Source organism: Schistocerca gregaria, chromosome 3 (assembly GCF_023897955.1).
Source record: "Schistocerca gregaria isolate iqSchGreg1 chromosome 3, iqSchGreg1.2, whole genome shotgun sequence".
Lineage (NCBI taxonomy): Eukaryota > Metazoa > Arthropoda > Insecta > Orthoptera > Acrididae > Schistocerca > Schistocerca gregaria.
The window spans coordinates 302771214-302789181 of NC_064922.1; the positions used below are offsets into that span (position 1 = coordinate 302771214).

The window sequence follows — 17968 nt, forward strand, 5'->3', positions numbered from 1 at the left end:
GGTACAAACGAGGCCCTTACGAGTTCCCGCCGTTGCCGGCAGTTACGCTGTGCACCAGTGGGCATCGCCGCCCCGTGCCGCGCCAGAGATTATTTACGTCATAATCAGCAGCAGTTGGCCGCCTCTGCTACTGGCAGCGGTATTCTTTACGAGCCAGCCGGCAGCCAGAGGCGAGTAATGATACGAGCTGCAGGTAGCACCGCGATTTATGTACCCGGCGCGGGCTCGCCAACAGATTGCTTCCTTCCCCCTCCAGGCTAGTCCACCACCCTCTTTCCCCCACTCCAATCAACCACTTCAACTCCCACCGTAATGACCACTCACAGCTGCGCGTGCACTGACCGCCGCTTCTGCAATCACTAGGATGGTAAGCTCTAAAATGAGCGACCAGTCTTTGTACAAGAAAAACAATGAAACTGTTTCAGCTTAACTAAAATGGAATAGCATTCGGTCGATATTTCACGGTCACATCAGTAAAAGCTTTTCGTTTTTAACCTTCTTCTTTCGTCCTTCCTTTTTTTTTAAGCATCATATATTTCTCATTCATTCTCCTCATTTTTATCAACATCTTCATCTTTCGTCCTGCATTTTCGCACTTTTTATTCATGACTCTCATCATCTGTTTCTAATTTGCTTCGTTTTTAATAGAGGTCATCGTCTTTTATCCTCCTGTATCATCACTTTCTCTTCATTAATATGTAATATATTTATTAGCTTTCCTCTTTTGCTTCATAATTGTCATTTCTCTCTCAGTTACTCAATTTTTCCTTATCTAATTTTTCTGTCTACACTTAACTGCTATTTTGTTCTCCTGGTCATTTTTCAGCATGATCGTCATCGAATTTTCACACCTCATCTTCTTCTTGTTCCTCCTCCTTCTCTTCCTCCTCGCCGTAACTTGTCATTTTCTCGTAACTCACTCGCAACAAATGATGTTTCCTCAGTCATGTGCTAACTCACAGCTAGTAGATATACACAATCTACTCATCTTTCTTCATGTGTTATTTCCTTAGGCTGCCGGCCAGTGTGGCCGAGCGGTTCAGGGTGCTTCAGTCCGAAACCGCACTACCGCTACGGTCGCAGGTTCGAATCCTGCCTCGGACATGGATGTGTGTGATGTCCTTAGTTAGGTTTAAGTGGTTCTAAGTTCTAGGGGACTGATGACCTCAAATGTCCCATAGTGCTCAGAGCCATTTGAACCATTTTCCTTAGCTGTCTCAATATTGACACCCGCAATCGAACCGGAGGCTGTCCATTTCGGAAATCGTTAGGAAATTCAATATTCCGAGATGCACAGTGTCAAAGAATGTGTCGAGAATACCAAATTTTTATCCCTCACCACCAACAACGCAATGGCCGATGGCCTTCACTTAACGACCCAGAGCAGCGGCGTTTGCATAGAGCTAACAGACAAGCAGCACTGCGAGAAATAACAGTAGAAATCAATGTGGAAGTACGACGAACGTATCCGTTACGACAGCGCGGAGGAACTTGACTGTTAATGGGCTACGGCAGCAGACGACCAAGGCGAGTGCCTTTAGTGTTGGCATTGCCTTCAGCGCCTCTGCTGGGCTCGTGATCAATATGTTAGACCCTATCCGACTGGAAATTCGTGGCCTGATCATATGAGCCTCGATTTCAGTTGGTAAGAGCTGATGGTAGTTCTTGAGTGTGGTGCAGACCCCACGAAGCCATGAACCCTATATGTAAACAAGACAGTGTGCTGTGGCTCCGTAACGGTGTGGGCTGTGTTAACATGGAATGGACTGTGTGCTCTGGCCAACTGAACCTTGAAATGTTTATGTTCGGCTAAGACAATTTGCAGCCTTTTATGGATTTCATGTTCCAAAACAAGGATGGAATTTTTATGGATGTACGCCATGTAACCAGGCCACAGTTGTTCGCAAATGGTCTGAGGAACGTTTTGGGAATTCCAGTGAATGATATGTCCACCCATCGAACATTTATGGGGCATAATCGAGAGGTCAATCGTGCACCGGCAACATTTTGGCAATTATGAACAGCTATAGAGGGAGCATGGCTCAATATTCTTGCAGTGGACTGTCAGTGACTTGTTGAGCCCATGGCGCGTCGAGTTGCTGCACTACTCCCGCAAAAGGAGGTCTGACACGATATTAGGAGGTATCCCATGACTTTTGTCACCACTGTGTATATGGCGCACAGAAACTATTGAGTCACTGCGCCACAGTGTTCCACACTTCAAGTTTGCCCAGCTGATTTTTAAATGGCGGAAACGCATTAAACAAACAATAGTCCATTCTGTGGTGGAATTCAAGTGTGTAACAGACTTATAAAGCAGATTTCTCCCAACAGGAGATGGGTGTCACCCATCTATCAGTGACGCTCTTGGTTTCAAAGGCATAGTTCTGCTTTCAGAATGATCCCGTTACTCTTCTCCAGTGTAGGACTCAGTATTTCCGGATGTTCCAGGAAAGCTTAACATAGAGTTTGAAACGCGTTTTCACTTGTCATGCCTAATGTAAATGGTAATGAAGTCCCATACTCCTTGACAGAGCGTAGGGGAACGTTGCGGGCGACGCGCACCCTAGTACTAGGCAAGGTCCTAATGGAAGTGGTTTGCCATTACCTTCCTCCGACCGTAATGGGGATGAATGATGATGATGAAGACGACAGAGCAGCACGCAGTCATCTCGGGGGAGGTGAAAATCCCTGACCACGTCGGGAGTCGAACACAGGACCCCGTGCTCGGGAAGCGAGAACGCTACCGCGAGACCATGAGCGGCGGACTTCATGCCTAAGGAGCACAAAATATTGCTACGACAAAGAGATTACGTTAAGTAACGTAACCGTGTCCACAGATCTTGGAGGGCCCGTAGGTGCCTACCGACCGCCGTGTCATCCTTTAGACGTGTGCTAAGTCGCTATTTTTCAGTCAGGTAGCTCCTCGATTGGCCTCAGATCATTCCTTTCCGGTCTTCCCGTCACGGAAAAATCCTCGACAGCACTGGGAATCGAACCAGGTTCCTCCACATGGCAGCCAGCCGAATCACGTTAGGTATCAGCAAACAATTTTGGAAACTGTACGTAACTGATGCCAATATGAGTTTCCAAATCTTTAACAGACAAATTTCATCTGCCAGTGTGATACGTTCATTTCTGTGATGTCTCAACCATGTAAGTATTTCCAGTTGGGGAAGGTGAAGTCTAATAAGAATCGCACAGTAAAGATAAATGGAGTGGAACCACAGCAGATGCCGAGCTGACGTAAAATATCATTTCCTAAACGACGTAAAGAAACCAGTAAAACGGTCGCATTCCTGATCTTGATGTGAGATTTTTCTGATGTGTAGCTGATCTAGTATAAAGTAAAACAAAACGCACACACAAAAAGTCCGGAAAACTCCGATCACCTATAAAATTACTGGAGTGAGGAACTTCGGAGTGATTTATACCGAAGACTCACATTACAACGTTGCTGCGTTTTTGTAAACTGCCTTCATTACTCAGTCTGATAATTAGATTCCTTTAACCGACTTCTCTAACAACCGGAGACAGTATTTACTGCACTGCCAGTCTGTGTCGAGGGCTGACGGCATGAAGTGGCGGGACGACATGTATAATGACAAACAGCTTCCAGGGAATCTCGTTCAACCGCATAAGAACTGCATATACGCCGTCGATGCTAAGCGTTTAATAGGCCGAGTTTTTTTCCCTCTTCCTCTGATTTGCGGAAACACGGAGAAGACTGGTTTTCCAGGTGCTGCCGTCCGTCTGCGTCCAATGAAAGATTGAACAATATTTTATAATTCGTGATTGGCTCCTGTTACGTCAAGTACTGCTATAGAAGTCTGTCGGAAATTAAGTGACGGCTGTGCGCAAGTTGCGAGACGTATATCTGTCAGAGTTCACGGAAGCTGCAGGAAGCTGTAAGTAAGTGTGGCTGGCCGTTGTGACCGAGCGGTTCTAGGTGCTTCAGTCCGGAACCGTGCTACTGCTACAGTCGCAGGTTCGAATCTTGTCTCGGACATGGAAGTGTGTGATGTCCTTAGGTTGGTTAGCTTTAAGTAGTTCTTAGTCTAAGTTAAGCTTTTGATAATGTTGACTGGAATACTCTCTTTCAAATTCTGAAAGTGGCAGGGGTAAAATACAGGGAGCGAAAGGCTATTTACAATTTGTACAGAAACCAGATAGCAGTTATAAGAGTCGAGGGGCATGAAAGGGAAGCAGCGGTTGGGAAGGGAGTGAGACAGGGTTGTAGCATGTCCCCGATGTTATTCAATCTGTATATTGACCAAGCAGTAAAGGAAACAAAAGAAAATACCGGAGTAGGTATTAAAATCCATGGAGAAAAAATAAAAATGTTGAGGTTCACCGATGACATTGTAGTTCTGTCAGAGACAGCAAAGGACTTGGAAGAGCAGTTGAACGGAATGGACAGTGTCTTGAAAGGAGGGTATAAGATGAACATCAACAAAATCAAAACGAGGATAATGGAATGTAGTCGAATTAAGTCGGGTGAGGCTGAGGGAGTTAGATTAGGAAATGAGACACTTAAAGTAGTAAAAGAATTTTGCTATTTGGGGAGCAAAATAACTGATGATGGTCGAAGTAGAGAGGATATAAAATGTAGACTGGCAATGGCAAGGAAAGCGTTTCTGAAGAAGAGAAATTTGTTAAAATCGAGTATAGATTTAAGTGTCAGGAAGTCGTTTCTGAAAGTATTTGTATGGAGTGTAGCCATGTATGGAAGTGAAACATGGACGATAAATAGTTTAGACAAGAAGAGAATAGAAGCTCTCGAAATGTGGTGCTAGAGAAGAATGCTGAAAATTAGATGGGTAGATCACATAACTAATGAGGAGGTATTGAATAGAATTGGGGAGAAGAGGAGTTTGTGGCACAACTTGACAAGAAAAAGGGATCGGTTGGTAGGACATGTTCTGAGGCATCAAGGGATCACCAGTTTAGTATTGGAGGGCAGCGTGGAGGGTAAAAATCGTAGAGGGAGACCAAGATATGAATACACTAAACAGATTCAGAAGGATGTAGGCTGCAGTACGTATTGGGACATGAGGAAGCTTGCACAGGATAGAATAGCATGGAGAGCTGCATCAAACCAGTCTCAGGACTGAAGATAACAACAACAACAGTATAGGGGCTGATGACCTCTGATGTTAAGTCCCATAGCGCTTAGAGCCATTTGAACCATTTGTAAGTAAGTGTAACTAAAAACAGATTCGTACTTCAGTATTTAAAGATACTGAAAACGGGAGTTCATAAACAAAATACGTGAGCCTACGTACAGTTAAAGAGATAGCAGCTGGTCTGCAACAATGAGAATCCTTACGAACAATCTGTCGTTTAAAAATCAGACAATTAAAGGAGTGGCACTGATGTTACGATCTGTCTACGGGGTGTGGAGATGGTCTGATGGAACCTGATATTACAGACGACTTGGAAATGCCAGGGAAAAGACTGCTGTTAGTTGTATCCACTTACATTCTCTTCGCTAACTACACACGGTCTTATTCCACTGGAGATCTTGAAACTGAGAGCAGGAAAAAAAATTGAAATGATCGTATGGCATTTTTGGCCGGGAGGAAGTTCGGTCGTCAGGTGCAAGTCTTATTGCAGGTGACGCCATATTGGGCGACTTACGCGTTGGCGAAGAAGAGGAAATGATGAGGGCAATACCACACCCAGTCCAAGGGGGAAGAAACTCGGTAACCCGGCCGGGAATCGAACCCTTGCCCGCTGCATGGTAGGCAAACACGTTACTGCTCAGCTAAGCAGGCGGACTGATAGCAGAAACTGGTACTCAGAAGAGTTATTCAGTTCTGCAGAAATATTCACTACCGCGTTAAATCATTAGAAGGCCTCTTCATTCAGATTTACGACGATACCAAGTAAACAACAGGGAACGTAATCTACGCTGGAAAATGCAATAAAAAGAATACTATGAATTATACGAATTATTCTCCACCAGGATACACTGGCTCACAGCTTATGTAGATGTAGGAAGTGTCCGGCGTATAGTAGTTTAGAAAAACAGTTAAAACTAAATTTTACTTTAATCCGCAGCTGTCAAGTAACCAGTTTAGGTCGTTGACAGTCTTCAGCTCTAGATTGAGGGGGAGTAGCGTCTTTGAACAGCGTCTATACCGATCGCCAATGCGAGTGGCCGGCAAACACATTAGTTAACAGAGCCAAATATCAGCAGTACACCTACTGAAATTTCTTTTGAGAGCCTGTGCAGGTAGGTATATAGTTATTAACTTTGTAAGGGCACTCCTAAGCTGTCCTTTGCTAAAAGTCCTCAGTCTGCTTGAGGTATGTTCATCGACTCCTACCCTCCCATCCGCAATCGTCATGTTTATTTGTTTAGTCTATCTCCTTTCGTTCATCCTTCCTATGTGTCCAAAGCATCTCATCCTTTCTTAATACTCGACGCTAAATCTTCTTTCACTCCACTTAAGAAGCTCCACTTAAAGTCTTAGTTAAACTGTAAGTACGCTGAGTAAAGCGTGATATCATTACTCAATAACGATATTGTTTACTGATAAAATTAAATTCTAAGGTGTGCTTAAAATTAAATCATGACAATTACTGCAAACACTAATGTGAAAAATGTCCATTTATCTTGGAAAGTTTGCCTAAGTCGAGTATGTATGTTGTTTTAATTTTAGGTACGATTTCTAGTTCCGATCAATGAGATTGCTTCCCACTTGACTGTTGCTAAGGTTCATGCTTGAAAATGATTGTGCCCATGAATAAGTAGATCCGAATAAGGGAAGAATATCAAACGCAAGTTTTTGCATCTGATTATTTGAATCAGGAATGCTATCCCATATGTTAAAAACCAACATGCACTCCCTCTCCAGTTCTTTGAAAGCAATCACCTTAAGCTGTGAAGGTTTCTCCAGTATATCTACATCAGTACGAAGGTGTTCAAATTTAAAGAGCCACAATTATTTATTCTTTAAATTCAGCAATTACATTTCAAACCTTCTAATTTCAATGTTAAATGGAGAATAATTTAGTTCTATTGCAGTAGATTGAAGACGTTTACTTTTAACAAAGGCTAATTCGCTTTGCTGTTTCTGATTCCTGGAACCGGTTGAGAAACGCTTTCCTCAAACTTAAAAGTGTCGAATTGTAGCAGTAAACGGCGGCAACAGAACTATTTTCTCGGGCATGTTTTAACAGGCTTGGAAAGTGAATGAAAGTTTAGATTTGCAACCCCTGAGTAGAGAACTGTGTTTCCTTTCCCCTGAAGCTTATGACGAGGCTGACTTGGATGAGACGTAACATCTACAATTTTTGGAGGCACTGATCATTCGTTAGTTCTGGATAGTGACACACTTCTTAAGGCAAAATCTTCAGTTTCCGTTAATAAGGAAGCGAAGCGTTTCAAAACGTTTCCTCTGATGACAACTGAAAATATTTTAAGAAAACGATGATTAAGAGATGTAGCGCTATAATCGTGCGCCCGTACGTGGTATTATGTGGAAGAGACGCATGTGGCTCGCAAGCCGAAAAGGCTACGTATGTGTCGAGTGCCACTGTGTCATTGCCAGGTACTAAAAAAAAAGCGTGGAAATGAAATCTGGGGTTCATGGAAAGTGGCAGAGCACACTGTAGGAAAACCACTTACAGGTAACAGGTGGATTTCCTCTTTATTAAGACCAGACACGTATCACATTTTTTATTCTTACAGTAAAAACCACTACAAAAATGCGTTAAGAAAGATGAAGGATCATCGTATCATCGATCACCAGATTATTAGACACAGAGCGTAAAGGCAACAGGCTGTGTCGTTTTCAAAGGAAAGGGGTAATCCTAATGTTTCTCTCAAGCGTGACAGGGAATTACTATGTTGTTTTCAAAGTAAAGGGATAATCCTAATGTTTCTCTCAAACGTGATTAGGAATTACGGAAAACCTAAGTCGTGAATTTATACTCGTCTCATCCGAAATGTGAGACCAGTCTCTCAGCCGATGCTCCCCTTCACTCTGTCAGATGACCGTAAGACAGGGGTACAGGATACATCTCACTGTGCTACACAGTAATATTTATTCCTTTGCATTCATTACAAGAGTGTAAGAATAAGTACTACTTATATATCTCCATATAAGATATCATTTTTCTAAATATACATTAATTTTACCTAGTCTCTGAGATAGTTTTACACAGGGAGAACGAAGGCGATTCTTTGACTTCTCCATGATAACCGGTTCACTGCAGTTTGCTAAGTGAGATATTGGCCGTTTTTCTACAAGTGTCAGCTAGTTGAGACTTTCAGCATTTCTGTTGTATTCTGCCACGAGACAAATCAACCTGTGGCCAATCATAATCTACTTCTTTATATTCGCTCGATTTCTCTTGTTAGTCCAGCTTGGCACAGAGTCCAAACCCTTCAGCTACACTCTAATATTGGTGATTTAAGGGCTGTAGTTTACACGTGGATTTACCTTCGACCATAATTAATTCTTTTTGTCTCGTAAAACATTCGTTTCACTTTTACGCTTGCGTAGAACATTCTTCTACACAGTCTACATTATAAAAAAATACTTATACCCACGCACTATTGGGATCTGAAACGTATCGGTAGTTTCAACAATTATTTGCTCCTTTCTCATTTTGGCGATGAGCGATGGCAAGGGGCTTGATCTTTGGTGGTCTAGATTTTCAATAACTCGTGCCTAATGTAGGGGCTAATATTATAAATTACTTCAACGCGGGTAATCTGTCGCCGCACTAAACTTGAAGGGGGGAACAGAGCCTGTCTAATAGTGCCAGCGTCTTGCGGATTCTTATCTTAGAATGTATAGGAAACTGACAAAACTGTTTACTGCTCTGCGTGAAGTAATTTTTCTTGTTCTTATTCTTCTTCTTCTTTTCTTCTTCTATTACGGCCTTACTGAACCACTTCAGTCACTCATTTTCTGGTCATCTTCTTCAGTAAGCTCAATTTCTGAACAGTCCAGTATCTTTTCACCCATTCTAATATTTTTGTCATTATCTGTAAGTACCCTTTTTATTGTTAGTCGTTTTTCTGTTTTTGGTTAAAAACTTATTTTTATGTTTTTCAGTTGCTTTAAATTTTCTGTTTTGTTTTGTAAAAAGCCCAGAGTTAATTTTAGCTCCTTCATATCCTCCATGATTTCCTTTATCCATCCTTCATGTTGCTTCTTGTTCCAAAGTTTCTCTATAATTTTTCTTCACAATCTGTTTTCTGGTGTCCTCATACTGTGACCGAATAATAAGTTTTATCGTTTTATTAGTTCTTACTTGTCAAGCAGATTTTTCGTCCAAGCTGTACGTTAAAATTTTTCCTAGTTATTTAAATTGTATACTTTACTCTAATGTGATTGATTACTTGTCGATCTGCTACCATTATTTTAGTCTTTTCGAACGAACTCCAATTTCTTGTGCTATATTTTGTAGGCGTGTTATTTGGTCTTACTTGTTTGCAATTCTTATGTTTCTAGGATTTTTCTTGTACCATTCCCTGATCACATACTCGAGTGTACAGTTGAAAATTAACGGCTATAATGTACGTCAATGTCTTCACCCCATTTTATTTGTAAATGGTTCTGATATTTCTCCACTGAACTTTATATTTGGTGTTTGTTAGAGTTAAGTTTATCATTTTTATTAGTTTGGGATGAGACCGAAGTTCCTTAGTGTATTCATAACCGACGCTCTGTGACTATAATCATAACCTTTTCTTGAAATCTATTAAGATTATGGCTTTTTGTTTTTGTCTTCTTTTGTAGTAATCCATTACCAATTTCAAAGTGGTTATCTGTCCTGAGCAGCTTCTCCAGCGTCTAAATCCTCCTTGTTACTCTCTCAGTTCCAGTTATTGATAGAATTGCTACAATACTGAAAGACGCTATGCATATTAAATTGCGCTTCAGTGCAACACTGTTATTTGCCTTGCCTTAATAAAAACGGCTAGCTAAACGCCTCCTCCAGCATTCAAGACTCAAGGTTCTTTTATATGTTTTCTTGAGTGTCTAAATAAAAGTACAGAAACAGAAACACATACAACAATAATAACTAGTTTACAACTTCTCATTCTAGGCAGGTACAGGTTGTGGCGCACGAATAACTGCTGCTTCGCGTTCGGCATGTGGATACCATGCGGAAGCTCGAGGCGAGTCACCGTGCCCAGTGACGTTTCTGGAATCCTCTATTGTGACTAAGACTAGCATGTCATTCTCATCAGAAGAGTACCCCCTTTTACAACTAACTGCAAGTTACACGGCTATGAATTAACGGCAGCAAAATGCGTTTGCATACCGCCTTCCGTTCACGGAACTGGTATGTCAATAAAGGCTCTACCTCATATAAAGCATGTCTCACTGGAACGTTTACAAAATCAGGAGACGACTGTTGGAAAATGGGCGTAGCGACGTTGAGCAATTGGTCGCAGGAGGTTGTATCGTGTACGAGAGACAAAGTGGATGCCCTGCGAGTGTGACCAGACATACATTCCCCCGATTCTTTGAACGTGAGCATTGTGTCTCTGTGATAGCAGTGACAAAATGAAAGCCACCTGACTCAAAAGGCTTTTTACTGACAAAAGGAATGAGATGTAACGAAACATGTTATTTTCACAGCATGATTTCCGAGGTCACGGAAGACAAAATGTAGTAATCAAATTATAATTACATCTCACAAAGCTACGCGTGACTTCACCGTTGGATTACTTAGTCCTCTAATCTGAATTGTATTTGAGTATAAAGTTACCCTATTCGTTGTTTACACCTTTCGTTTCCTGGCACTTCTGTCTCCAAGTATCTGATACATTTTCTGTCGGCGATTCTCTTTCCACTAACAGTAGTAATCAAATGTTCTCCAACATACGAAAATTCCCAAACTAACAGACTGCTTACTTTGGTTCAAATGGCTCTGAGCACCATGGCACTCAACTGCTGTGGTCATTAGTCCCCTAGAACTTAGAACTACTTAAACCTAACTAACCTAAGGACATCACACACATCCATGCCCGAGGCAGGATTCGAACGTGCGACCGCAGCAGTCGCACGGTTCCGGACTGCGCGCCTAGAACCGCGAGACCACCGCGGCCGGTTTTGCTTACTTTATACGTTAATATTTCTTCTCCCCATAATATGTTTTGGATGAGCACATGCAGAGAAGGGTACCTAATGTAGAATGTACTTGTTCTTCAGAAGAAATATTCTCACTGCACTTAAAGTACCACATTTGAAAACGTTTTTCCTGATGTAGTCACATTAGTGTCTGGCTCAAAATGTCTCTGATCAATATGTTCATAATGCTAAAGACCATCATCTGTTAGAAACGTGTATTCGGCTTACAGCAACAGTGTGGCTACAGTGTACCCCTCTTCAACGGAATCACAATGGGAAGGCAAATGAAATTCGTACTCTGGCTGTATGGTAGGCCAAGTCTGCGAGTGACTCTAATTGCAGTAGGAGTATTATGGACGATATTATTTGTAACACATTCGAAAATTGCCCATAGCACGCTCGCAGTAGCAAAAACTGTAAATGATTTCTTAGTACATTTTGCTCTGGTCAACAAAGTGTAACTGTAATGAGAATTTTATATCATTGAATTGCTTCCCTACCCAAGAGAATGCAATTAAAACAGCGCTGATATATCACAATACAGCTTACTCACAATGTAGATCAGTCCAAGAACAGGCTGAAATACACCTATTGGCCCAGACATTGTCATCAGAGCAAGCAGTGCGCACTCGTCAACAGCCTCAGAATGTACTTTATAAACGTTAACTAATTCGGTACTGATATTTAATATGGTGTTTTACGGACGGTCGGGGCGACGAAAAACCTCCGTAAATGCAAAGCAGCAATGATAATAACACTAGACATAATCTACATTTTTCTCACGATCCAGTCAATAACAATTACCATTATTAAATTTTTAACAATGGTTAAATCTAACTATCGACGTTACTAATATATGAAGGATTTAAATAGTTTGTGCGACTAGACGTCACATTATCCTCCTTTTCCTAACATTCGCTGTGTTGAAAACGAGGAACTTCATCAATTTGTCGGCAGATGCCGTATTGTCTCTACTCACGCACGAGCAGCCACACTCTACGAGAACAAAAAAACCAATGCGAGCCGCAGCCACAGATATGCCTCTTCCACCTCTTCCGACCGCAATGTAGCCTACTCGTCTAGCAGAAAATTGTCTTTACCCCTTTCTTGCATTAGGGTTTGTCTGTCAATCGAGTGCAAAGCGAACGTACAGTGTGGAACCTATCGTGAAATTCATTTGCATCAATTTAAAAACTGCCCACGATGTTCCATTATTATACTGAAGAACTGTAGACAGCTACGCCAAGCTCCACACCGCCATTGCTAAATGCGGGCACTAGAGTACTGCACATAAATATTAGGCATATCTACATCTACATGACTACTCTGCAATTCACATTTAAGTGCTTGGCAGAGGGTTCATCGAACCACAATCATACTATCTCTCTACTATTCCACTCCCGAACAGCGAGCGGGAAAAACGAACACCTAAACCTTTCTGTTCGAGCTCTGATTTCTCTTATTTTATTTTGATGATCATTCCTACCTATGTAGGTTGGGCTCAACAAAATATTTTCGCATTCGGAAGAGAAAGTTGGTGACTGAAATTTCGTAAAAAGGTCTCGCCGCGACGAAAAACGTCTATGCTGTAATGACTTCCATCCCAACACGTGTATCATATCTGCCACACTCTCTCCCCTATAACGTGATAATACAAAACGAGCTGCCCTGTTTTGCACCCTTTCGATGTCCTCCGTCAATCCCACCTGGTAAGGATCCCTCACCGCGCAGCAATATTCTAACAGAGGACGAACGAGTGTAGTGTAAGCTGTCTCTTTAGTGGACTTGTTGCATCTTCTAAGTGTCCTGCCAATGAAACGCAACCTTTGGCTCGCCTTCCCGACAATATTATCTATGTGGTCCTTCCAACTGAAGTTGTTCGTAATTTTAACACCCAGGTACTTAGTTGAATTGACAGCCTTGAGAATTGTACTACTTATCGAGTAATTGAATTCCAACGGATTTCTTTTGGAACTCACGTGGATCATCTCACACTTTTCGTTATTTAGCGTCAACTGCCACCTGACACACCGTACAGCAATCTTTTCTAAATCGCTTTGCAACTGATACTGGTCTTCGGATGACCTTACTAGACGGTAAATTACAGCATCATCTGCGAACAATCTCAGAGAACTGCTCAGATTGTCACCCAGGTCATTTATATAGATCAGGAACAGCAGAGGTCCCAGGACGCTTCCCTGGGGAAGCACTGCACTGCACATTTACCATTGCCGGTATCCTAACAGCGTTTTGAGACACAAACTTTAAAAGATTTCTGAATTCGCATGTAGCTCTCGAAATATGAAAGCAATTTTGTACATGCACAGCCGGAAAAAAATTAGTACAGTTGGAAAGACGACGGCGCTTTTGATGCGATGAGGACATATTCCACCTGGGGGATAGTGGATGAAGTGCTAATTGTTTCATCGTCGTCCGCCAACAGATAGAGTAGTGGCATAGCTACCAGAGAGCCATCTGTGTCTACACTTAAGCCTAATGCTCACAGCCAGAAGGCTCTGTGTGTTGCAATCGCGTGAAGGAAGCAGGCAAGCACGACACAGAGACACACTCCTGCTTCCTACAGCCAACTGGGAGAGTCTGAAACGGGCCAAACTGTGGCCTTCCGAGAGGCGGGATGGTCCTTTCGGAGAATTGCCAACCACGGGCTTTTCATACGCCCCTTATGGATTTAATCATGCAGCACAAAAATTTTATTAATCAGGTAATTATTGACAGCGTTTTTGTTGTGGGTGTTGTTATGACAGTTGATATCAGTTTATTTATCCATTCTCATTATCTGTTTGTAGTCCACTGTTACTATTTGAGTTTACATTTTGTCAACGATGGAGGTATCAGTGAACATTCTCTGATCTCCCCTCTCCTTCTTTCTCTCTCTTACTCCGTCGTCGCCCTTTTCTTCTTTTCTCCTCGGCTGTCCAATCCCTTTTCCTTCTTCCTTCGTCGTACCGCGGCTATATCTCAGGGTTTTCGACAAAAGGGAGGAAGAAGGGGGCACATATGTGGTTGATCACGATGACGTAGTGCTATGTGTGAGTGTCACCCTTATCTCCGTTTTGGGAAGATTGATGACTAAAGCTGAAGCATTTCTTTAAAAAGGTAAGTACTCTCTTTTTCGAAAGGTGAAAATTGTAGTGTAAACTGTAATGTTTATCGATCTACTAAACTGAAAGATCACGACACAGTTTATAAAGTTCCAACTTCGGATGACGTTTATTGATCCCAAGGAGCTGAAGTAAAACTCATTAGTTCCAAATGTCATTCAAAACGAGAGTAGTTAGTTTTCTGGTGTGTGTGTGTAATGGTCACCAGTGATTGAACTGATCGTTCCGGTAATTCCATTACAATCTGTTTATTGGTTGCTAACCATCAACCAATCGCCTATACCGTGATTAATGTATGTCGTATTCAAAGAGTAAATCAAATCCCATTTACTGTAAGCGCCAAGAACGATTACTATAACCTCCAATAATTATTTAATAATTATTACCAAGTTAATGTCAAGAAATTACGGGGAGTATCAATTAATCCTTCGCGCGACTATAACGAGCGTTAGGCTGCCGCGTATCTCAAACTTGGCGCCGTTATTTCAGAGTCAACGCGTGATGTGTTTACAACATAGTTTGGCCGTGGGTCTCTAGAATTTTTCCCAAACCAACTCCGGATTATGGATTACCAGTTTTAGATCAGTTCTTTAAAATCAAAGAGGACCCGCACACGATTACAACTTGTCCGCGCACTTGGGCAACTCGGAAGTTCTTATGTTTAAAAAAAAAAAATCACGCATAACGCAGCACTGTGATCTGCTATGTCAAAAAAAACTCATTACCTATTGATTCTTATACAGTGTCAATCGCTCAGCAAAGATTGCACTACAAAAACATCTCGACTTGGGATGACATCACGAGTTACTATCTGTTTTGACTCTCCTACTCTAGCGTGACACAATGTATATCTGACTTCAGTGGACATCCCGACAAGATTATTGCTGAAAGATTTCGTGGGCTACTCGGGCGATTACTCATGCGATGCAAGAATTTTCAGACCCGTTGTTCAGTTTCCGGAGGACCATAAAGCACAGACCCCACCTGGATCGTCGGACTTGGAGGGCAGCAGTGGCAGATCGGACGGCTACCGCTGCGACTCGGACCTGCCAACAAGAACTGTTAACGGACCGGTTGTTAGCAGTGGGACTACGGGCACGCCCAATTCCAGTCGGTCTTTCACTCATTCCACCGCATCGGCCTGCACGGCTCGAGTCGTGACGTCAGTGGATCACCTGCAAAATGGAATGGCGCGCCTTGGTCTTCAGCGATGAAAGCAGATTCTGTCTGCAGGCAAGTGATGGTCCTTTGCACGTGCGATGTAGAGCTGACTAGCGCTGTCTCTTATAGGGCATTCGTTCTAGACACATCAGCCACATCCCAGACCTTATCGTGTGGGGAGGGGGGGGGGCGATAAGCTGTAACTCTCATTCACCTTTGCTGTTTCTGGACTGGATCCTAATCAGCGCTCAGTATGCTGTTAGACCCGTTCTTCTGCCGTTCTTCCATCAGGAAGGTGATGTGTTGTTCCAACAGCATTGTGCCGCTCACACATTGCCTGTGAAATTCGACGCTCTCTGCAAGATGTGCAGCAACTTCCCTCAACAGCACGATCTCCGAACTTGTCTCCAATCGAACAAATATGGGGTATGATGCGACGAGAAGTGATTTATGCAACTTGTCAACCTATAACACTTACGTGGACAGTTCGAGCAGGAGTGACATAACACACACCAGGACAGTATTCACCATCTCAAGGATATCTAGCCTAGTGCCACCAAATAACATAGATCTATTAAACTGCGAGGTTAAAGGCGCTCGGCTTGACATCCTTGAGGAGTTGAAAATCTTTAAACACCTATTGCTTGATACAGAAAACCTACTTAATGAGCATCTACGATTGAGAAATAAGAACTTTGTCGAAGGTTTTCAACCTTTGCTTCACCGGTCCTGATGTTACGTTGCCTTTGCTGTCACCGACACCTGACTCCACTTTCTTCGATCGAATACTAATGTATTCAAAATTGAGGAATAATTTTGCCGAGTAACAACTAGGCTTTCTTGCAGGCTCCGAATTCGTTTGTAGGGTTCTCGTTCCCCTCAGAAGTAAGTTCGGTTACATATTACGCCATTAACAATTTCTATGGTTGTATTAATCCAGTTCGTAACGTAAAGGTAGCTCCTGTTAAGCACCTATATTTCCACGCGCATGACTATCAGCTGTGCTCGGTACTTAGCTACACGCGGCGACTAGTTCCGGCGCAGTTCTCGCGGCCTACCTACCCGTCCGCGCCGCAGTGGGGCCTGCTGTAGATTTGTGACTGGGTACTACGATACTATAGACTTATCCCTGACATCGCAAAACTTTGGCATGCAGTAGTTTTGTGTCAATAGCTTCAGAACAAGGCCAAATTATTTTGGCTGAAACCTACAGGGCGTTTCAAAAATGACCGGTATATTTGAAACGGCAATAAAAACTAAACGAGCAGCTATAGAAATACACCGTTTGTTGCAATATGCTTGGGACAACAGTACATTTTCAGGCGGACAAACTTTCGAAATTACAGTAGTTACAATTTTCAACAACAGGTGGCGGTGCAAGTGATGTGAAGGATATAGAAGACAACGCAGTCTGTGGGTGCGCCATTCTGTATGTCGTCTTTCTGCTGTAAGCGTGTGCTGTTCACAACGTGCAAGTGTGCTGTGGACAACATGGTTTATTCCTTAGAACAGAGGATTTTTCTGGTGTTGGAATTCCACCGCCTAGAACACAGTGTTGTTGCAACAATACGAAGTTTTCAACGGAGGTTTAATGTAACCAAAGGACCGAAAAGCGATACAATAAAGGATCTGTTTGAAAAATTTCAACGGACTGGGAACGTGACGGATGAACGTGCTGGAAAGGTAGGGCGACCGCGTACGGCAACCACAGAGGGCAACACGCAGCTAGTGCAGCAGGTGATCCAACAGCGGCCTCGGGTTTCCGTTCGCCGTGTTGAAGCTGCGGTCCAAATGACGCCAACGTCCACGTATCGTCTCATGCGCCAGAGTTTACAACTCTATCCATACAAAATTCAAACGCGGCAACCCCTCAGCGCCGCTACCATTGCTGCACGAGAGACATTCGCTAACGACATAGTGCACAGGTTTGATGACAGCGATATGCATGTGGGCAGCATTTGGTTTACTGACGAAGCTTATTTTTACCTGGACGGCTTCGTCAATAAACAGAACTGTCACATATGGGGAACCGAAAAGCCCCATGTTGCAGTCCAATCGTCCCTGCTTCCTCAAAAAGTACTGGTCTGGGCCGCCATTTCTTCCAAAGGAATCATTGGCCCATTTTTCAGATCCGAAACGATTACTGCATCACGCTATCTGGACATTCTTCGTGAATTCGTGGTGGTAGACGACACAGCAAACACCTCGTGGTTTATGCAAGATGGTGCCCGGCCACATCGCCACGTCTTTAATTTTCTGAATGAATATTTCGATGATCGTGTGATTGCTTTGGGCTATCCGAAACATACAGGAGGCGGCGTGGATTGGCCTCCCTATTCGCCAGACATGAACCCCTGTGACTTCTTTCTGTGGGGACACTTGAAAGACCAAGTGTACCGCCAGAATCCAGAAACAAATGAACAGCTGTAGCAGTACATCTCATCTGCATGTGAAGCCATTCCGCCAGACACGTTGTCAAAGGTTTCGGGTAATTTCATTCAGAGACTACGCCATATTATTGCTACGCATTGTGGATACGTGGAAAATATCGTATTATAGAGTTTCCTAGACCGCAGCGGCATC

At 42.8% G+C, this 17968-nt stretch overlaps 1 protein-coding gene across 1 annotated transcript in view; it reads left to right on the top strand.

Moving 5' to 3' along the window:
* Positions 1–17968, top strand: part of LOC126355347 (homeobox protein MSX-1-like) — a 62803-nt gene that overhangs the window by 33659 nt on the left and 11176 nt on the right. Inside the window, exon 2 of the mRNA XM_050005641.1 lies at positions 59–174. Coding sequence (XP_049861598.1) covers positions 59–174 — 116 coding nt within the window. The remainder of the gene's footprint in view (positions 1–58; positions 175–17968) is intronic.